The following is a 21,115-nucleotide window of genomic DNA, read 5'->3' on the forward strand; positions in this document are numbered from 1 at the left end:
ATTTCACTGATCAAAAAGGCCTTCGCCAGGGTACAATTGGCCTTTTTCCAAATTGCAAGCTTTTTCTCAGCTTTTTCTTTTTTACTCTTTCTTCTTTTGTTGCTGCCCGGGGATTTGTGCCTATCGCAGCCGATATCACATGACCGGTGTCAGGGCATCACATGGGTCCAAAGCGAATACAAAAACAGATTAAAAATTCCGTAAAAACAATCAAGACTTTGTTAACTCACTTTTAAACCAGCCTATTCTATGGATATTGCGTGTGTTTCAGTGTCAGCTTGGCAATATCAGAATAAGCACCTGTTCAGATCTGCTTCGACATCTCCAAGCTTTACCTAGATCTTTTCTCATTATATGTTGCAACTAACTTTATTTAGGAGGAATGCATTAATAGAAAGAAGTTTATGTTCTTACCCTGAGATTGCATGGCATGAATTTCAAGTTCAGATCCACTGTTGAGTCAAACTCCTTTGAAACATTTCTGTCTCTCATTTCTTTTTCAAGGCTTGCAAAATGAAATGCAGCAAGAGCTTGCATTTATAATGGCATCTTTTAGCCAGAGATCCCAGACCACCCCAAAACCAATAAATTTAGTGTCATAAATTGATTAAAATGTTACTATGGCCACGTATGTCTGGTTGTGAGAACTTTTTTTCACTGGCAGTGTGGCAATCTCATGCATCACAGAATAGACTGGTCATTCTGGAAGGATAAAAAAGGCAATCTATCCCCTTTTTCTTTCCCTCTCTCCCAAATAAATTTCAGCTACTTGGTGCATTTCAATGAAAGGTTGTTAATATTGATTATCATCTACTTCTAAAAGCAGACCCTGTTAGATGGACCAATACAGCAACACCTTTGATCTGTAACTTAACAGCAAAGTGTACTTACAAGTTTTAACCCTCGTTGGAGGAGTGCTGAACTGCTGAATATTATTGTAAGTGCCGTGACGTAATATTTTCTGCACAAAACCAGAAGTTGGAGATCTTGGGGGAGAGCATTTCTACATGACAAATTTCTTCTTTCATTGCTCCATCGTCCAGGAGCTGGACCCCTGCTGCTTCTGCTTGGAAAAAGACTGCGGGGCCATCCCCACTTTAGGATGCTCTGCCCTTCTCATCTCGCCACTAGCAAATCGTGAACCCTAAAAGCACCCTTCCAGGGAACAGTTTCATCAACTGAACATCATTCAGGAGCTTCCCGGGGTGATAAGTGGATGTGGGGGCATGTCTCATATCAGAAAGAAGAGCACACCAAGTGGCGTAACTTTTTCTTACTGTGTGGGTCCACCAGCCCCACCCCAAGCTGACCCACTCCCCTGTTCATCTCCCCTACCTTCCCTTCTGTGGATGCACCAAGCCCACAGACCACGGCAGGGGGAATCAAACAGTTTGGAGAAGGCCAGTGACCTTCCCTTGCACACAGCAGGGTCATAGCCAGGTGAGGAGGTGGTTCTCCATGCAGATCTGGGCTTGCACACTACCATGGCATTGGGGTGTGAACGTGCGCGTGGCAGGCACGTACGTGCAAGCATTTCGAACGCTCCCATCCAGAAATCGAAAGCTTTCTTTTAGAGCAAAACAGTATTTTTTCTGGTGTCTTTCCAGCTTCTGGTGCTGGAAATCGCTTCTCTGCAACTAGGGATCCTATGGTTTAAGTTAGTAAGATAGCTTCCCCGAGTGTACAGCACCTTGCATCAGAGATTTCAAAACATCAAAGAATTAACGTTTAGCACCCTTGCAAGATCGGTACGGGTGAATATCCCCATATTACACACAAGGTGCATAAACTCAGAGATCTGCCCACAGTCTCCCAGTGAAGCAGTATCAAAGCTGGGAGAAGTACTCAGAAGACCCAGCTCATGCTCCTTTGCCACTATTCCAGGTTTCTTCCCAGGTTAATTTTAACCGTAATAAATGTGTGAGTTTCATAATTCAATGAGTCTTTACTCCTCAGCTCCACTTGAGAGATGAGAATGGCAGGTCACTACAGAGGTACAGTCTCCACAAAGGAATTTGATGAGGTTTCTCCTAGTCCCTGAGCTCAGAGAGAGTGAAATTTGGCTGAGTGACCCTGCTACGCGGAAAGGATAGTCAGGAGCCTTCTGGGCACTCATCTGCCTTTTCCCCACGTGGCCTGATGGTGCAGAGGTGGTAACGTGGAGTCTTATAGAGTCTGGTAGAGTGTAGCACTGCCTGCAGGTAGGCTATGGAGGGTCCTGATCCTGATCCTACCTGGAAGGCAATGATGGACACGGGCTGGGGAAAGGAATGCTAGTCCATGCATACACACATGGGGGACCCTTAGGCACCTGGACCCCAAAATTATTTGTATTTGGGCTCCCTTTGATTGTGGGTGAGGAGAGGAGCAGCTCTTTCCAGCTCATGTCTGGAGGAGTGGCCATAAGCACAGAGAAGCTGAGCAGGTGCCTGCGCCTTGGCCGAGGGTTCAGGATTACCATCTCCTCTGCAACTACTTTGATCCCTGCCACGTCATCCTGAATGCGCTGGGTTTGCATGGGTGGAGTGGCTCTTGCCCACAAGGATTGTTTTTGTGTTTGGAAGACTGTGATGACCAGACATCTTTTAGCAGCAAGGTTTTTTTCATTGGGAACATCACAACAATATAGTTCTTTTGGGAGAATTTAAAAGATATGGTACTTTTTAAAAGGTGTTTATTTAGGTCAGGGTATCAGCATGATAAAGAACACTAAACTGTATGCTGAAGAATGGCTGCTTTCAAAGATTTATTTATGGAGCAAGCAGGATTGGGCGGCAGGACTTGTAGTCATATGATATTTTTACCATTTGAGAGTACGCCTTGTAACGCTCAATGATATTGGAGACTGATACTCCAAAACCTGAAATGAAATATGTAGTTCAATTTGTGAAATGCCACGTAAGTAATGAAATTCTTTCGATTGCAGGAAGAAACACAGAAGAAGAAGAAGCTATGATGCAGGAATGGTTCATGCTGGTTAATAAGAAGAATGCCTTAATAAGACGAATGAACCAGCTTTCTCTTCTGTAAGTATGGATAGATACATGTATTTATAAAAGGATGATTTACTGGAATATTTACCCAGCAGAGAGATGCAAAACTTTTTTGTTTTCTTCCCATTAGTCTTCAAAAATGCTCCCTCAAAAGTGAATAGCATGGATGATTTGTGGAACGCATCGAGTAACTTGTTTTTCTCATATTTCAGACTTGAAAATGAGAAGCATGCAATGACACAAGATTAGCCAGAGCTGTGAAAAAAAAAATTAAAGAAATATTAAGCAGAGTTACATTTTCAAAGGCCCAACAGTAGAATAAAATTACATTTTAGAAATGCGCAAATAGATTTGGATTGTGTCTCAGATGTGACAGGTGAAGACTATTCGGAGAGAGAGCAAAATTTAAGTCGCTACCTGCTTCGTAGAAATCCTCAATCCCATCGCTAGTTCAGCAGCACCGGACTGCTGAAAGGATATTAGTGAATCAGTCACGGTGCGATGATACCACCGATACTGCAAAGTAAGGACAAATAAACTTTTTTCGCTAGCACCGGCGAGGAAGGGAGAAGATGCTGCTCATTTTTAGAGGCCTTCTGCCCTCAGTGCTTCTTTTCCAGCTTCTTTTAGTCTGATTATATTTCTTTCAGTAATGCCACCTAGTGTAGATGCCTGCATACTTCCCTGGGAAGAGCCTGTGCTCACAAATTTCCTACCGTGTCTGAACTTGACAGAATATTCTACCTTCAAAATATTAAGCTTTCTAATCCCGTGTCTAATTTTCATTATTCATTAGGGCAGAATGTATATAGGATAATACTTCCAGTGTCATATTATCTTGGTGAATAGGCTGATGCTGGAATTTGTTCATTAGATCCGGGGCAATGTTTTATACTTAGGACATTCCACAACAGCCGCTTCAAGGATATATATGAAATAATTACGTCCTGTAGCACAATAGAGTTAAATTGACAGAATTAAAGCCGACATTATAGAAAATGAAAAGGCCCTGTTACTGAATATGCCACCTGAGCAAGGTTTTAAGTTTGTGTATCATTTGTTTGGAGTAGCTTAAAGTTAAAGAGAAAAGTCAGTTATGAGTCCTAAAATCAATGTAAGTTAAAGGTTCTTTTAAGTGTTTAATGATTTAGTAATTAACATATTGATGAACTTTTGCAACTTGCCTAGGGAAAAAGAACATGACCTAGAAAGGCGCTACGAACTGCTGAACCGGGAGCTAAGAGCAATGCTTGCTATTGAAGGTAAGAGCAACGCTGGGTACCGAGGGAAGGGAAATGCTTGCTGCCGAAGGTGGCTACCTGAAAGTACCAAACATGGAGGCTTTTCTGAAGCCTGGTTAAGAATTAATGCCGATATTTACATCATTTCAAGTGGTAGCACACAGCAAATACACTGGGTGCACGATCCCATTCTTAAGTTTTATTCGGCGGGGGAGAAAAAAGTCCAAGATATGGGACAAAGAAATATGGTCTCCTTGGAACAAACTTTGAAAGCAAAGTGATGAGGAGGTAAAGAATATTTGTCCGGGGTTTATTATTTTTTGTTGCAGTAATGCTCTCCTCACTTTGCTGCAGCATCGCGCTGCTTTGGGTGCCGCAGAAAATGGAAGGGGTGACCCACGGAAGGGAGCCTCCTTCCTTTTAAAGTTTCAGATCTGTTTTACAACAGTATCTCACTGGGAAAAAAAGTCTCATCGGTTTTGGTGGTAAAACACTACGTCTGCCAAGTAAATATTTCATCGCAAGCAACACCAGGATTAGTGCGATCCTTTGCACAGATTTTCTCCCTTCTCTGCAACTCTCCCGAGTTTAGTCACCTTACCTGAATGAAAACTCATGGGAAGATTGACACGCGGGATAAATGAAACAATTGCATCCTTTCCATAGGGCTTTCAAGTGAATTGTACAATAATCCGGGGGATGATTCATAATAAAAAATAAACATCCAGATAGCTTAAACCATTGCTTGCATTATTTTCTTATTTAAATATCTTAAGTGTTTTCTAATGCTGCACCGCTTATACCTCTCAGTCACAAATGCTGTCTTATAGTTCAAAGATGTTTGCTTAAAAGTTAATCCTTTGGGCTCTGTAAAATGGACCTTTTGTCTAATCAATGCAAATTGATTTTGCTATTCTGTATTGACCTCTCAACCCTTTGACTGTCCATGGTAATTTCTTTCTTCACCTGATAAGGTACCTGATCCATAATAAATCAATTCTAATTAGTTTGGAGACTTCACTGGGAGCATAAGTTTGTAGGAAAAAAGCAGCAGGTTTCAGGTAGCTTTTTCATATCTCTCCATCTGTGGTTATGTTTTTTGCATAAGACTACGTTCACTATGTTCTTGGATAAACTTGAGTCATAAATATATACATTGCTTTCTGCAGAGACAAGCCAGTTTAACTGGGAATCGTACTAATGAAATATTTAAAACATAAAATACCCTAAAACCAGAGAGGAGTTAAGAGATACTGGATTTAAATCTGAAATTTCAATGCTTAATTGCCTCTTATACGTTTTACTGTCTTGGAACGTCCTAGCAGCAACCTTTGACTGTCTAGCAGCCTATGCCATTCACACGCTGACTTGAACAAAAATCTGTCCTTTTTTAATTTCTTTTTTGTAAGTTCAGAGGAAGATGCCAAAACCCAGGAAGGTTCTCTTTTCTTTTCTTTTTTTTCTTTTTTTTTTTGTCTGTGCTACTGGTGATATGGTAAACGGGGGTTTAGGAAGAAAACATAAGTGCTGGAGAATTTTGGTTTTGCTTTTTATTTATACAACAAAGTCCGTGTTTAGCATTTTAACACTCAATAAGATTCTTAGTTTACTAGAAGTTTTAGCAGCTATCTGCTTTTACCTAAAAAACATATTAAAGGAGAAACTCTCCCAAGAAAATGCCTGTAAAATGTCAAAATACACGTTTGTGACACCTCGCCTCTCGATGTGTGTGTCAGCGCTGTATCGCTTTCTGTGTCCGACATACGCTGGGGTGCAGAGATGCACTTTTTGGGAAGCACCAGTAAAACCACACCATTAATAATATAATTTCCCTGAAGAAGCATGGGCTGCCCAAACAGCCGAACGCTGTCTGCTCCGAGGCCATTTAGCCAATTGCTAATGAGCGCTTATGCTCCATGAAAGATTTGAAAAGACAGATCTCACTTTTACCGGCACCAATTTCAAACCTGAAATATATGAGCAGGAAAAAAAAAATATATATAACAGGACGGGACCGGTTTGTTTGTCTAAAAGAAAGGTAGAACGCACCAACCCAAACTGGAACTTAAAAAAAAAAAAGTCTTTGAAAGGTGATAATTACTGTTTGGTAAATTGCTCTAACTCTTCCACGCGTGACTGTGCTGTTTAAAAATCTATCAACCAATTTACTTAGCTAGTTGATGACAGGGAGTGGGGGGGGGGAAAAAAAGAGAGCGCCTTGCAAAAGGTAGCAGCCTGCTGATCGCAGATAAAGGCGGTTTATTGGAGGCCGGCCTGCCCTGCCTGCGCAGGCAGCGTGTGGGCAGCGCTGGCGTCTGGAGGTGCTGACCGTTATAATGTTCAGTGATGTGGAGACAGTGTCCTCTTAGCCAACCGCTAAAATGGAGGCATAGGCAGCTGAATAGCCTTTTGGAGTGTTACGGCACTTCACGCGGAACACATGAATGGCCGAGGGTGGTAAAAAAGGCATACTTCCCCCCCCCCCGCCCCGTTTAGCCGTAGAGATAAGAAAGAGAGAACCAACGCACTGCCTTCTTCCAGCTAGAAAGTGTTCCTCTCTTTCCACTGCCGAGACTGCTCCGACCGAGAAAGGCCTGAAATCCTTGCCTCATAGGCCAAAGAAAATATAGGTTACCAGGTTTGTTTTAACCTGCGCACACGGGAAGGCATTTTGGCTGTCTGGCCGGCTCGTGTAAACAAGGTGCTGCATTTCAGAGCCTGATTTTTACCACGTCCGCGGCGGAGTGGCGGGATGCCTTACTTTCAGCTACTTTTCCTCTCGCTCCTTTCTTTTTTTTTCATTCGAGATTTAATGCCTCCTTAGAAAAGATAAGTTCATTTTTGCACACCTTGGGGTGGTGTGTTCATTTTCTGCCCAAGAAATGGATCTTCTTTCGGATTTTGTACATCTTGATTTATTCTTGGCTTATGGTTTGAAGTGGGTGCTCTTCTAAAAGGATTTATGCATAGGTTCACTATTTTTGTAGTTATGGTTTATATGATAAGCTTTTTATATTTAAAATCAATATGTAATCCTGTGGAGGAGCTTATCCTCTAAAACCCCATTTGTAAATCTATTTTAGCTTTGTTACACCGCGCAGCCACAGTATTCCATAGATTGATTAGGTTCAGCAGCAGAATCCTATCAAATGGCCTGCTCTGATGATGATGCAAACTCTTTCAGGATTGCTAGTTGACTGGAACTAAAGATAAGACCTGACTGCAATCCCCCAATGTGCTCTTTACAAAACTAGTGTTAATTTTCATCAAAGTGCCGGGCTTATTTATTATAGTGGCGAGGTTGAAGGTTTTACTACGAGAACTTTCGACCATTTCTATTAAAGCATTTCTATGGGAACCGGCTGCCTGTTTGCTCAAAGTAATTATCAGTTTAAGCAGTGGGAGAAAAAAAAAGACAATATGAAGTCAATGAAGATGAATAATTGAAAACATTTCTACTTTAACGTGAATTTAGCAAACTCTGTCATTTTAAACTGCCCGTCGCGAGCAGTGGCACGGGGGCTTTAGCTTTCAACACTTTTAGCTCATATACAGCCTCAGAGCTTAATCCTATTTTTGTCCGGAGTGTAGCTTTTATAGCAGTATTATTCTGAAATCTTCAAATTAATCACAACCCATATTGTAGCTTCCCAGAGCTGCAGTCAGCCTGGGTAACTATATGTGACAGGTGTTATAGGTAATCCTGGCTTAAAAGGCACAACAGGTAGGAATCAAACTTGAGCACAGTTGCTTTTTTCAACATAGGGATGCTTCCCAAAAATGCTGCCCGGCGGTATTTTGTTGGATAAAACAAAATTGCAATGTAATCACATATAAAATGATATTTAAATACTTGGTGCTGATTCCTCTTTTAACCAGTTGGTGCTTGACTGTATTTCTTTCCGGGGGGGAAAGTCAGACTCCTTTTCTAGGAAACAAAGTAAAAATGCAACAGAATATTTCTGCCAGCAAGTTTTCTTGTGGCGTTTTTCAAACACTAATAATGAGCAAACACAGAAACAAAAAAAAAAAACAGTTTTGTTCCATGAAGTCCTAATATGACGTTATTTACCCCACAGGGCTACAAGATGGGGCAACAAAACACGTAGCTCTTAGAATGGGACTTAACGGAGGAAAAATAGTAGTGAAGGACTGAGCGAAACCTGTACTGAAATATTTTGACTGATGTTTGCTGTTTCGAAAGCTAAAATTGCTGCTGAAACTAGAGAGGTAGGGAGTGAAGCAAAAGAAAAAAAAAAGAAAAAAAAAACCTTTAAAAATAAGAGCTTTTCAACTAAGTGAAAACCGTCAAAATTGCAAAATAATTAAATCCAGTCCAGGTAGAGACAGGGTTTTTCAGGTCCCTTTTCACCTGGAGCTTCATGTGCCCAGATGTGCCGGGGAGCCCGAGTCTCGGCACAATTATCAGCAGAAGCGGGGGGGGAGGTTAACCTGAAAGTTGGGGGCCATGTCTGGGGGGAGCAAACACCCGTGAAATTCTCTGCCGTGTCTCTCTCCTTTTCTGCCCGGCTCACCGCTGTTGCCCTTCGCAAGACGGTTTTGTCACGCTGAGATTGCATTGCGCGTGGAGGGGCTTTATTTGTGTGGGTAAAACCCTCCGGTTTTGGGAAGCTCTGACTTGCAGAGGTGCAGAGCGGTGCGTGTTAAACGGGTGGAACTGCAGGAGCCTTCCCCAAAAAGGAGCAAAAAGGGCAAGCAGCGGTGGGAATCGAGAGACCGCGTTGAAAATTAGCACCTAAAAGGCTGCTACCTAAATTAAAGCAGCTTTGTCGCAGGCTTAGATTACCAGTAATTTTGGCTGGTAGCTTTCAATTCTGATCTGTGTACACCTGGAAAATTATTTCCTTAACAACGGTGGAGGGGAAGCAACACACTTGAAAAAGAAAGAGGAAAAGGAAAAGAAGGAGAAAAAGAAAGAGGAAAAGGAAAAGAAACAGAAAAACTCCTGGGAAGTTTCGGCAGCGCCCTGCCAGGCCGATGCTCCGGGAAGGGCTCCGGTGCCGCCGCACCGAATCCCTCCCCGCTTGCCAGACGCCGCCGTGCGTGTTCGCCTCTCCCAAGCGTGTCTGCACGCACGTGTCGGCGTGGGCTTTCCCTGCGTGCGTGTGGACCCGTAACTCGCTCGTGGGCCCGTGTGCCCAGGCAGAAGGCAAGGGCGCGATAAAAGTGCTTACACATTCCTGCCTTTCTGCCGCTTTTCCAACCTTTATTGCATGATGATGCATCTAATTTTTAATTTGTAAATACAAGGCTGAATTCCCTCTAGCACCACTTGCTTTCATAAAGCTTCTGAGCAGTTTGCTGTCTTGAATAAATTTGGCTTTGGAGGGGGGTCAGGGGGATTTGAACCACCGCATTCTTGCGGGGTTTGTGAAGATTCACATGGTAACCGGTGGTGAGCATTGTTCGGGTTATCTGAATAAGCACCAGCCATGTGAGTTTTAACATGATCGCCCAGGGCAATGGAGAGCGCGGGGAGAAAGCCAAAAGGACTGCACCCTCTCTCCCCTTCGCCTTCGGGAAGCTCGGCCGGAGAGGAGGAGGAAGAGGAGGAGGAGGAGGACAGCGCCGGGCCGGTGGCGATGGCTTCTCCCGGTGGTTTTGGGTTGGTTTTTTTTTTTTTGGGAGCCGGCGTCCTCTTTCCCTCCCGCTCCTCGTTTGTCCTGCTATCTCCCTCATCATCTACTGCTCCTGCTTTTCATTGTTTACCTTCTTAATGAGGGAGGCGGGGAAGGCTGGGGCTTGACTGACAGCGACAAGCCCTTACGGTCTGGCTGGAGAGCCGGAGGCTGCGGGGCGGCCCCGGGGGGCTGCGGCGGGCCGGGCCGGGCCGGGCCGGGCCGGGGGCTCCGCCGGGCCGGGGAGCGGCGAGAAAAACCCCTTTGGGAGAAGCGAGGCGGCCCCGTCCGCCAGCGCCGGGGATGAAGGGGCCCCGCGATATTATGTAGCAAGTGTATTTTTACTTCAAAGGGGAAAATGCTAATTAACTGATACCTGCTTTTAAAGTTACTGCGAGGCATATGGTGCCCAGTGTGAGATTCCTCCAGCTGCTAAGAGCAAGCGGGGAATTAGCAAAGAAGAGCCGGGTTGCAGGGAAATGGGTTTTCCTTCTAGAAAGGGAAAACTTGGTGAACGTCGGTGCCCGTCCAGGAAACACACTCGTGAAAAAAACCAACCAAACAAACAAAAAACAAACAAACAAACAAACAAAAAACATAAAACCCCCAAAAAACCCGAAACGACCCCAAAGTCGCTGCTGAGCTCCCCCGGGCCAGGTGGGCAGGAAGAGGAAAGGCCGGAGGCTGCGCGTCTCCCCGCGGTAGCTCCCGCTGGGGAGAGCGGCGGCGGGCCGGGCTGGGCCGGGGCCGGGCCGGGCTGGGCCGGTCCCCTCGCCGCAGCAGCCCCGTGTCCCGGCGCGGCTGGCTGCGCCCCGGCGGTGGCGGCCGCGGTGTCTCAGCGCTGTTGTTTTGGTTTTCTCCGGCAGACTGGCAGAAGACCGAGGCGCAGAAGAGGCGAGAGCAGCTTTTGCTGGACGAACTCGTTATTCTCGTTAACAAACGGGACGCGCTGGTCAGGGACCTGGACGCCCAGGAGAAGCAGTGAGTCGGGCGAAGGGGGGGGTCCCCGCCGAGCCGCCACGGCCCCCCACGGAAAGTTTGGGCCAAGTCCACGGGCGCCGTGGCCGCGGTCGGGGTGGGGGGTTCGGCGCGGAGGGGAGCGGGGTGGGCGCGCATCCCGCGCAGCCCCTCACCGCGCCTCCCGCCGCCTCTTTCCGCAGGGCCGAGGAAGAGGACGAGCATTTGGAGAGGACCCTGGAGCAAAACAAAGGCAAGATGGCCAAGAAGGAAGAGAAATGCGTCCTCCAGTGAGCGGCCTTCCCGCAGCGGTGGCAAAATCGCAGCGCGGCTCTTTCTTACGTTTTTAAAACGCCGACATGAGACTGGGGAAAAAAAAAATGTTTTGAAACAAACAAAAAAAAATTTAAAACTTTTTTCCATTTTCTTAGGCCAGATCTAGGCTGCGCCGGGCCCCGCTCCGTTGTTTTTTGGTTTCCACTCAAGCGAACTCGCGTTGTACCATGGTTTCGTTGTGGGCTCAGCTCTCCTGCCGAAAGGGTTTGGAATGAAATCGCCGAGACCCCGGGCGTGCGGGCGGTGCCGGCGGTGTGCGGAAGGAGCAGAAGAAATAAAGTCTGTCCTGGTTTCGGTAGCTGGAGGAGGGCTGAGTTTTGAAATAAATACGTTTTTGTCGTAATAGGATTAGAGAGGGGGATATAGGAAAAAAAAAATCATTGGGAATGGTTTCATCTAGTCCTGCCATATGTAATACTTAATAAGCTACCTACATTTTATAGTTAGGTCAGATCCACCCCAGTTATTATTAAAAATGTGCTGTATTTACCAGTGTTTTATTTCAGCAGTTTTACATTTCCCCGGGAGTAGAGCTGAGCTGCTCTGGTTTACTCGGGGGGTTTCTCGGGGCGCAAAGCCCCGGAGCGGCTGCCGGCGGGGCGGCCCGGGGCAGAGCCCGGCCCGGCCCGGGGCAGCGCGGCGCTTCCCACCCGCGTCCCCCCGCGTCCCGGGCCGCGCCGCCGCTCCGCGTTATTTATTGCGCCCGGGCCGCGTCCCCCTCCGCGCTCCGCCACCCCGCCCCGTCCGTGTGCCCCCACGCGTGTCCCGCGCTCGCATCGTCCCTTCGTGGAGCTCGTCTCGTTTATTTATTACAATACCGAGTCATATATAAAATTTTCAATAAAAGCCGAATCTTTCTTACCGTAACTGCCGCTTTCCTCTTTACCTGGGAAACTCCCTCCCTCCCTCCTCCCTCCCTCCGCCGCCCGGGGAGGGGGCCCGGGGACCGGGAAGGGTCCGACCCCGCGGGAGGCAGCGGGGCTCCGCCGCCCAGGGCCGCCCCGGCCGCCGCCGCTTCCCCAACGCAACGAAACCCACCAGCGGGAAAAGTTTTTCGTTTGTTTTTAATAAAACGCAAGTCGGGGAGGAGGAGGTGGAACTTTTCCCTGCGGGGCCGATGCCGCCCGCCGGCCGGCGCGGGGGATGCGCGGCCAAGGCTCCGCTGCGGTCGCGGCCGCGCAAGGAGCGCACCCGCGGGAAGCTGAGCGGGCGGCGGGGCCGGAGAGAGCCCAAACCCCGCGGGGACGCGACTGCCGTCCCGGGAGGGACCCCCGCCATCGTCGGCGGCTCCGGGTGCAACGGCGACTCGCTCCCCACCGCGCCCTCCCGCTCCCACCGAAAAAAAGCCCCGTGCAGGAGGGAAGCACTCGGCCTTGTGCGAGCGGCCGCCGGTGCCCGCGGGCTGCGCCGGCCCGGCCCGGGGGGGCCGGGGGCTGCCCCGGTGCCCGCCGGTGGGTTTGGCCCCGCGCGAATTTGGGGAGGATGTGCGGAGCGCCCGGCCGCCGGCAGGGCAGGCGCGGCGGGCAGCCGGGTCCGCCGCGCCCCCCTGCCCTCTCCCAAAAGTACAGGGGCTGGGGAGGTGGGGGGACACACGCCCCGAGGGCTCCGCGGCCGCGGAGGGCAGCGGAGACTCGAGAGGGGAGAAGGCGGCAAAGCCCGCGGCGCTGCCTGCCCGGCCGGGCGCCGGGAGCTGCCGAGCCCCGAAGCCTGGGGCTGCCCCCGGGGGCCGAGGAGGGACGGCGGGGGCGGGCGGGCGGGCGAGCATCCCCCCCCCCGGGAGCCGGTGCCTGTCTGTCTTCTAATGCGAAAAAAGTAACTCAGCCCCCGGGTTGCGGGTAAAATAAGTAAGTGTGTGTGTGTGTGTGTGTGTGTGTCCCTCCCGCCCCCAGCCCCCGGCCCGGGAACCGGCCGCAAGAGCCCCCCCGCCTCGTGGCCGGTCCGAGCTGCCTTCCCTACCCCTGCGCCTGCCCTTCCCCGCCGCCGGGGCCGGGGGGACGCGCAGCCCAGCCCAGCCCCCTGCCCGCCCGCAGCCCCCGCCCGGCCGCCGACCTTACCTGGGCTCAGGGAGGAGGGCGCAGGCTCCGTCCGGCGGAGGGAAGGGGGGGTCGGGGGGGGCCGGGACCGTCACCTCGTGGGGCGGCGAGCCCCGCGCCCGCCCTGCCCGCAGCCCCCGGCCGAGCCGGCGGGGAGGCGTCCGCAATTGGGGATTGGGCAACCGCGGTGGTTGCGGGGGGATTTGGGGGGAGGCACAGATATCCCCCCGTGGGGGGGTGGGGGGGCACCCCCGGGGGCGGCTGCTGCCCGCCAGGAGCGGGGCTGCCCCGGCGGGGCGAAGTGATGGGAAGGCGGCGGGGGGGAGCGCAGCCCGGCCCGGGAACTGCCCCGGCGGGACCGGAGCAAAACGAGGTGGGGGGGGACGGAGAGGGGTGAAACGGCCCCCCCAAACCCTTCCTCCTCCCTCCACCTCCTCCCTTTGCTTTTTGTGAATGGGCCGCGGCGCCTTTGTTGCGGGGAGAAGTGCCCGTGTCGCTGACTTCTGCGGACGAGCGGAGGGGCTTGTAAATCTCCTTTTCTCTCCCCCACCTCGGCCCATCATCTCCCTCCCGCCCGGATCAGACGGTTCCCTCCTCGCCCGGGAAAAAATGGGGAAAAGAAGAAAAAAAAAAAAAAAAAGAGGGGGGGGGGAAGGAAAACCGCGTTCTGGTCGGGGCCGGCGGGCAGCGCCTTTGAACATTAGCTCGCTTTCAGCTCCAACTGCAATTAGAGGGAGTCGATTTGGGGAGACCAACAAAAGCCGCGCACCGGAGCCCTCGTTAGAGGTCCGGGACCGCTCCGCCGCCTGCGCGGCCGCAGCGCCCCGCTCCGCGCCCCCCCGAGCACCCACCCCGTCGCTCCGCGCCCGCCCCGCGCCGCTCCGCTTTCGCCGCAGCTGCGGGCAACGAGTCGGGCTGCGCGGAGCGGTGCGGACCGGAGCGGTGGGTCCCGTTCCCCCCCCACCTCCCCCGCCGCCCCTCTCCCCGCTGCCCCCGGGCCGCCCCCGCCCGCTCGCCCCCCACGGCGCGGAGCAGCCCCTGGATTCAGGACACGCGGGGAAAAGTGCGGCCGCTGCTTTTTTATTATTATTTTAAAGCACAAAGTTTGGGCGAGACTCCAGTCACCGGGGGCGGGCCGGGACCCCGCTCCCCCCGGCTCCCCACCCCGCCTGCCCCCCCAGGAGCCCCCTCCGCGCCGGCGCAGGCGACGGCCGAAACTTTTCCTCGGTCCCCTCGGCCGGCGGGGGCGCGGAGCGGGGCAGGGGGCTGCCCGGGGGTGGGGACAGAGGTACGCGGGCGCGGAGCGGCTCCCCCCGCCTAACTTCTCTAACGATTCCCACCCCCCGTCCCCTCCGCGGAGGTTACGCGGGGCCCTCAGCGCCCACCCCCACACCCCCCCCCCCCCTTACTCCACCGGCCAGCTCTCCGCGCCGCCGGGGCCGGGCCGGGCGCGTCGGCGGCGGGTGCGCGGGGGAGCGCGGAGCGGCGCGGAGCGGCGCGGGGCGTGAGGGGGGGGGGGGGCGCGGAGGGAGCCGGCGCCCTGCGCTGCCATTGCCCGGGCGGCTGTCAGTCAGGCGGGGAGCGGCCGGGGATTGGCGCCGGGGTGGTTACGCAGATGCTTTGCGCGCACATACAAGGGTAGGGCCGGGGGTAGGTGATCAATCCTCATCAGGGCCGCGGCTCCATCGCCCCGACAGCGCGGGCCGCCGGCAAGGTAACGCGGGGCGCCCCGACAAGTTGGGGGTGCGCGGCTGGGCTTCGGGCATCGCCCCCTCCCCCCCCCCGGGCCCCCCTCCCCAGCCCGCCTCTCACCTGCCTGACACCCCCCCCCCGCCCGCCCCCTCCGCGCCCCCCGCCCGCTCCGCCCTGCGCGCAGCCCCCGCCGCGGCGGTCGCTCCGCAGGTGGCCGCGCAGGTGAGGCGGGCGGGGGCGGCGGGCACCGCACTCCCCGACGGGGCGGGCGACGGCGGCGGGACGGAGCGGGCCCGCGGCACCGGCACCCGCACCCGGGGTGCGTGTGTGTGGGTGCGGGGGGTGGGCACGGCCGGGCCGGGGCTGCCCCGAGATTTTCCTCTTTCTCTTTTCCTTTTTCTTTTCCCCTTTATTTGCCGCTTTTCCCTCTCTCGCCGCCCGGGACGGTCCCGCTCCGCCGCGCTCCCCGGCAAAGTTATGCAACGCCGGGTCACGGCGCTGCCGCCCGGCCCCGGCCTGCCGGGGGTGCCCCTCACCCCCGCCCAAAACTGACCACCCCCGCGGGCCGGGATGCCCGCGATGCCGCCGGCGTGGGGGGGGTCCCGGTACCGGCGGCGGGGGCCGCCCCAGGGGCTCGGCGGGGCCGCCCGGGGTCTCTCCGCCCCTTCCTCCCCTCCGCGTTTATCTGCTGCTTTTTGTCACTGAGCCCGGCCGCTGCCTCCCGAGCCGGCGGCCGCCGGGTCCCCTGTGTGTCACCCGGCGCTGCCGGACCCCCCCCCCGGCCCCGGGACGGGCCCCGCCGCCCTCCCGGCCCGGGCTGCCGGCGCCCGCCGCCCGCTCGGGTGCCTGCGCTCTCCCTCTTCCTTTTTCCCTTTTTAACTCTTATCCATTTCTAATTAAAACGTCCCGTCTGCTCGCTTTTAAATTAATTATACTTCCCTCCTCTGGTACCTCCTTTTGATTCCTAATCCAATTATCTTTTTAAATAATTGCTTTATCTCTCCCAATCGCCGGGCACTGTTGCCTCTCGGCGCTTGCACGCAACTCGCCTTCGTTTAAAATAAAATAACAATAATAATAATTATAAAATTTACAATTAAAGGCCGGCTGCCCGCTGCCCCCGCGCCGGGGTGCGCGCAGCCCCGCGGCCGCCCAGCCCCCGGGACGCCCCTCGGCAGGACTCGGGGCGGCTGGACCCCCTAACCCGCCTCTCTCTGCTCTCTCCCCAGGCGTTCCGGCCTCGCCTTTGCGCGGGGAAGAAATCCGCCTTTTTGTTTCCCGATCCTCGTTGTTGTTTTAATTTTTTTTTCCTTTTTTTTCTTCTTTTTTTTTTTTCCTCACCCTTTGCCTGCGATCGCTTGAGGACCTCGCGGCGGTGACGGCGGGACGGAACGAAAAAAACTCCTTTTACGCCGATTTTGTGCTCCGTTTTTTAATTGTTGTTGGCTTTTAATTTTTTTGCCTCTTGTTTGGGGTTTTGTCGGGGGTTCTTTTTGTTGGGGCTTTTTTTTTTCCCCCCCTTCCTTTTCCCCCCTCCCCACCCCAAACTTTTGTTTTTTTTTTTTTTTTAATTATTATTTTTTTTTTCTGCGGGACTTTGGAGGAAACCTGCCCGGCTTTTAGCATGATGTCTTACCTTAAACAGCCCCCTTACGGCATGAACGGGCTGGGGCTGACGGGCCCCGCCATGGACCTGCTGCATCCCTCCGTGGGGTACCCAGGTGAGTGCCCCGTGCCGCGCGCCCCTCCCCATCCCCACCATCACCCACCCGTGCCCCTGCGGGTGCCTGCCTGGGAGCAAGTGGAGGGGGAAAAGCTGCATCCGGGGCGGGTTTGAAGGAGCCCGTGGGACCGTATGGTTTGGAGTGGGCTGTGGGGTGGGTGCTCCCATTTGCTGGCACTCCTGGGTGGGGAGAGCGGGGTGGGGGGGACAGCGCCGGTTCCAGCTGAATTTCCCCCTGTCCCTGGGGCTTCTTACTTCCCGTGGGGATTTTTAAGGATAAAAAAGCTTTTTTTTTTTTTAAAAAAAAAAAGCAGCTTTATTTCGACGCAACGAAATCTCTCCGTTGCTCCCGCCGGTGCCGGGCCTGACCCTTCCCCAGCCCCGTGCCGCTCGCCCTGCCTGCAGCAGGACAGAGTCCAGCCTGGGTGGGCAGCGCCCGGCTGCCGTGGGGCTGGGGTGTGGGGAGCACCGCCGCTTTTTGGGGTCCGAGGTGGGGATGCTTTGCAGGCCTCTGCCCTGGGGGTGCCAGGGCAGCCGCCTTGCTGGGGGTGTGCGGGAGGTGAGCGGGGAGCCGGCGTGACCGGCGTGGCGGTGCTCGCCCCCAGCCACCCCACGGAAGCAGCGGCGGGAGCGCACCACCTTCACCCGCTCGCAGCTGGACGTGCTGGAGGCACTCTTCGCCAAGACCCGCTACCCCGACATCTTCATGCGGGAGGAGGTCGCCCTGAAGATCAACCTGCCTGAATCCCGAGTCCAGGTACCAGACCTGCGTGGGGAGGTCCCGCACCGTCGCGGGTTGGGGGGATGCAGGAGCACCCCGACTCGGCTGGCACGGCTCGGACCCGGCATGTGGGCAAAGGGGGACTTCTATTTTTCCTTTTTATCCTCTTTTATTAATTTTATTTTTATTAATATTTTTCTGTCCCACTCCACCTGCCCCAGGGCGTAGCAGCCCCGCTACCTGGGTGCTTCCCAGGGGGGCTCCCTCCGGCACTGCTCCCCAGATGGTGATGCCCAGTGGGGTGGGATACGTGAGCAGCACCCCACGCAGGATCCATGCCCTAAACCCATACTTTGTCACTACGCCGGAGACATGCACAAGCTGGGACACCCCAGCTGCTGGCCCTGGGCATCCTTGCTTGTGGGGTGGGATGCAGGGTGGCCCGGGCACCAGGCGGGGCAGGTTTTTTTTCGGGGTGCGGGGGCGTGCAGTGCTAATGGCGGGGCGTGGGCGCTGGTGGAACTGGTGCTGGGGTGAGGTGGGTTGGGTACTCCTGGGGCAAGGAGGGGGGACAGGGAGAGCGGGGGACCCCCCCCGCTCTCCCTGCCCTCCGTACTTGCCCCAACGTTCATGCCTCCTGCATCCCATTTTCTTGCCCCAGGTCTGGTTCAAGAACCGCCGTGCCAAGTGCCGGCAGCAGCAGCAGAGCGGCGGCGGGGCCAAGAGCCGTCCGGCCAAGAAGAAATCCTCACCGGCTCGTGAGAGCTCGGGTTCGGAGAGCAGCGGGCAGTTCACGCCGCCAGCAGCGGCCTCCAGCTCAGCCTCTTCTTCCTCCTCCAGCTCGGCCTCATCGGCTCCGGCGGGCGCCCCGGCATCTCTCAGCACCCCGGCGTCGTCCATCTGGAGCCCGGCTTCCATCTCTCCCAGCGCGGCGCCGGCGGGGGTGACGGTGCCCGAGCCCCTGCCGCCAGCTGCCGCGTCCTGCATGCAACGGGCCGGCCCCGCCGCCGCTGCCGCCTCGGCCAGCTACCCCGTGTCCTACGGCCAAGGCGGGGGGTACGGGCAGGGTTACCCCGCGCCGCCCTCCTCGTCCTATTTTGGGGGCGTTGATTGCAGCTCCTACCTGGCGCCCATGCACTCCCACCACCATCCCCACCAGCTCAGCCCCATGGGGCCCTCCTCGGTGCCTGGCCATCACCATCACCACCCGCTGAGCCAGAGCTCGGGCCACCACCACCATCATCACCATCACCACCACCACCAGGGTTACGGCGGCACCGGGCTGCCCTTCAACTCCTCCGACTGCCTGGACTACAAGGAGCCCGCCGCTGCCGCCGCCGCCTCCTGGAAGCTCAACTTCAACTCCCCCGACTGCCTCGACTACAAGGACCAGGCGTCCTGGCGCTTCCAGGTCTTGTGAGGGACCGACCACTGTCCCCCCTCAGCCACCGTGCCCCCCTGCCCGGGCTCTCCCCACCGCCTCCCGGGCAGGACTCTGGCTCCGGCTCTTCCTCCTCCTCCTCCTCCTCCCTCTTCGTTAGCAGTGGCGATGCCCCGGGGAGGGGGGTCCTGCCACCCCCATCTCTACTGACTGATATTTATTTGCTTCCTGCGCCCCTCCAGCGGGTTTATTATAATTATTATTTTTTTAAACGCAACAGAAGAGGAGTTTAAAAAAAAAAAAAAAAAAAAAAAAAGCCTGCCGGTGCCCCCCAACTTCATGCGGGGACCCTCACCCCCCCGGGTGCGGCAGCCCCTGGCTTGCTGGTCCTGTACAGCCTCTTGCCGCTGGGAGCGGCGGGATCGATGTAAATACTAGGTCCGTTCCAGTGACCGTGATTATTTTTAGTTGATGCTGTTGGGTTGGCATTTATCTAGAGTCTAACACGGAACAGAACTTAAAAAAAAAAAGATTCTTTTTTAAATTTTTTTCCCTAAAAATGAATCTTTCCCCATGTCACGTCCTCGTCCATCCTCGAGGGCTCCTCGTGAGCTCGGCCGCGCTGTCCCGGGGCTGGTGGGGTGGGGGGGGGAGCAGCAGCCCAGGGGGGTGCCCAGAGGGGAGGCAAAGGGGGAGGGAAGGGCTGCCCGGCTGATCCCCAACCTGCAGACCAAAAAAACCAAAACTTTTGGAAAAAAATAAAAATAAAAAAAAAATAAAAAGGAAAGAGAGAAAAAAAAGCAGTACAAAAAAGAAAAAGTTTTGGTTTATTTTTTTGGGGGAGGGCTGCAGGGGAAAGCAGGTTGGGGTTGGGGGGGCACGACTTTTTGGGGGTGTGTTTTTTGGTTGGTTTGGTTTTGGTTTTTTTTTTTGGTTTTTTTTTTTTTAGCCCCTTCTGTCAGTTGGTGCGTTTTTGCGGGTCTGGGCTGCAGCCCTGCCGCCCGGCTGCCGTAGCCGCCCCAGGCCGGTGCTTTCCAGCAGCTTTGCCCCGTAGGGGGAGAGGGACCGTGTACGTGTGATTTTTGATGCCATAACCCCAGACTTACCCCTTCAACTGTAAGGCAAACCCCCCTCCTTCCTTTCCCCCCCCACCCCAATAAAATCCAAACTAATCAACGCGGTGGTGTCCTGTCCTCCTTCCTCCCCTCTGCCTCCTCTTCCCCAGGAAACCTCCCTGGGGGGTCGAGGCGCTGGGAAATGCTTCCTGGGGGGTCCCAGCAGGATTGGGGGTTTGTGTGATGAGTTTGCAAATGCTCTGGAGGGGGGACCCACCGCCGCCTCTGCGGGTGTGGGCTGGGGACCTGCTTTTATGTTAATTGACGCCGTTAATTGGTTACTGGTTTATTGCTGCACCGCGGTGCCGACGGGACCTGCGGGATGGGCAAACGCTGGCTGAAACAGCAAAAACCCACCCGATGGGGCAGCCCCACAAACTCGGGACCCACGGGCAGGCCCGGGGAGTGGGGGGGTGCGAGGGCCACTGGGACATACATCCACGCAGACAGACCCCTGCTCCCCTGTGCAGGCAGGTGCGGGGAGGGATGCTCGGCACCCGTGCTTCCAGCCCTGGCTCCCGGCGTTTCCCTCCTCAGCCGCTGCCGGCTGCGATCCAGCCGGGGAAGGGGGGGGATGAATTATTTCTTGTGACAATCTCCCCCTCTTTTGTTTTTTTTTTTTTTTTTCCCCCTCAGACCTTTCTCGCAGTTGTTGGAGGCTGCCCGCTGATGCTGGGGCCGTTCCCACACCCACGGGACCGGGGCTGAGGGGACCACTGGGGCCACTGCTACCCTGGTTGGGCCATTGATGCAGTGGTCGGGGAGGGAGTATCCCCAAATTCCCATCCTCCTTCCTGCGGTCTTGCAGCAGTGCCCACTGCAGCCGGGAGCTCTGGGGCCGTGCCATGTGCCCCCATCCCTGGTGTCCCCAGGCACCCCGGGGGCAGTGGGGACCATAAGGGGCGAGAGATGTCGAGGCACCAGCGTGCTCCAGGTGACCACTTTGGGGAGGGTTTGCACCCCCCTGTACCCCCCCCAGCATCCCGGTGGGGTGCGAACGGGGCTGGCAATGTGCTGCTGCAGCTGCTGGGAGACAGGCTGGAGTGGGAAAACCAGCGGGTCAGCCCCAGGCGCCAGCGGCGCAAGCCCCGAGCATCCTTCCAGGGTGACGGCCACGGCAGAGGCGGGTGGGCAACCGATGGCCTCCAGCACCCGCACGCCGCGGCAGGGAGAGATGGGAGGGGATGGGTGCAACCGAGTCGATTTTAGGGGATTTTCTTTAAACGGCTGTTTTCCTTGTTGGCTCCTTCAGTGCATATATATACATACATATATTTAAGCACT

The 21,115-nt window shown here is 54.6% G+C and overlaps 2 protein-coding genes across 14 annotated transcripts in view; both read left to right on the forward strand.

The window, feature by feature from the left end:
* Positions 1-12,033, forward strand: part of EHBP1 (EH domain binding protein 1) — a 232,705-nt gene extending 220,672 nt beyond the window's left edge. For 8 of the 13 annotated variants that reach the window (XM_075147589.1, XM_075147591.1, XM_075147592.1 and 5 more), the window contains 4 exons: positions 2,927-3,026; positions 4,182-4,255; positions 10,740-10,854; positions 11,034-12,033. In XM_075147589.1, the coding sequence (XP_075003690.1) occupies positions 2,927-3,026; positions 4,182-4,255; positions 10,740-10,854; positions 11,034-11,124 (380 nt within the window). In that variant the 3' untranslated portion in view covers positions 11,125-12,033. Of the gene's footprint in view, positions 1-2,926; positions 3,027-4,181; positions 4,558-10,739; positions 10,855-11,033 lie in introns of those variants that run through there. The other 5 variants (XM_075147594.1, XM_075147590.1, XM_075147596.1 and 2 more) reach the window with 1 other exon arrangement.
* Positions 12,034-14,821: 2,788 nt separating this feature from the next.
* On the forward strand, positions 14,822-19,462 carry OTX1 (orthodenticle homeobox 1). The gene is made up of 4 exons (XM_075148190.1): positions 14,822-14,913; positions 16,121-16,612; positions 17,220-17,371; positions 17,997-19,462. Exons 2-4 carry the CDS (start codon positions 16,516-16,518, stop codon positions 18,753-18,755), a joined length of 1,008 nt encoding a protein of 335 aa, XP_075004291.1. The 5' UTR covers positions 14,822-14,913; positions 16,121-16,515; the 3' UTR covers positions 18,756-19,462.
* The last annotated feature ends 1,653 nt before the right edge of the window (positions 19,463-21,115 follow it).

This window comes from Calonectris borealis, chromosome 3, assembly GCF_964195595.1.
Source record: "Calonectris borealis chromosome 3, bCalBor7.hap1.2, whole genome shotgun sequence".
Lineage (NCBI taxonomy): Eukaryota > Metazoa > Chordata > Aves > Procellariiformes > Procellariidae > Calonectris > Calonectris borealis.

Excerpts from the sequence above, each read along its gene's own strand:
- OTX1 (XM_075148190.1), top strand. The coding sequence starts at position 16,516 with ATGATGTCTTACCTTAAACAGCCCCCTTACGGCATGAACGGGCTGGGG. Across the intron at positions 16,613-17,219 it reads TCCCTCCGTGGGGTACCCAG|CCACCCCACGGAAGCAGCGG; the intron begins GTGAGTGCCCCG and ends GCTCGCCCCCAG. Across the intron at positions 17,372-17,996 it reads TGCCTGAATCCCGAGTCCAG|GTCTGGTTCAAGAACCGCCG; the intron begins GTACCAGACCTG and ends TTCTTGCCCCAG.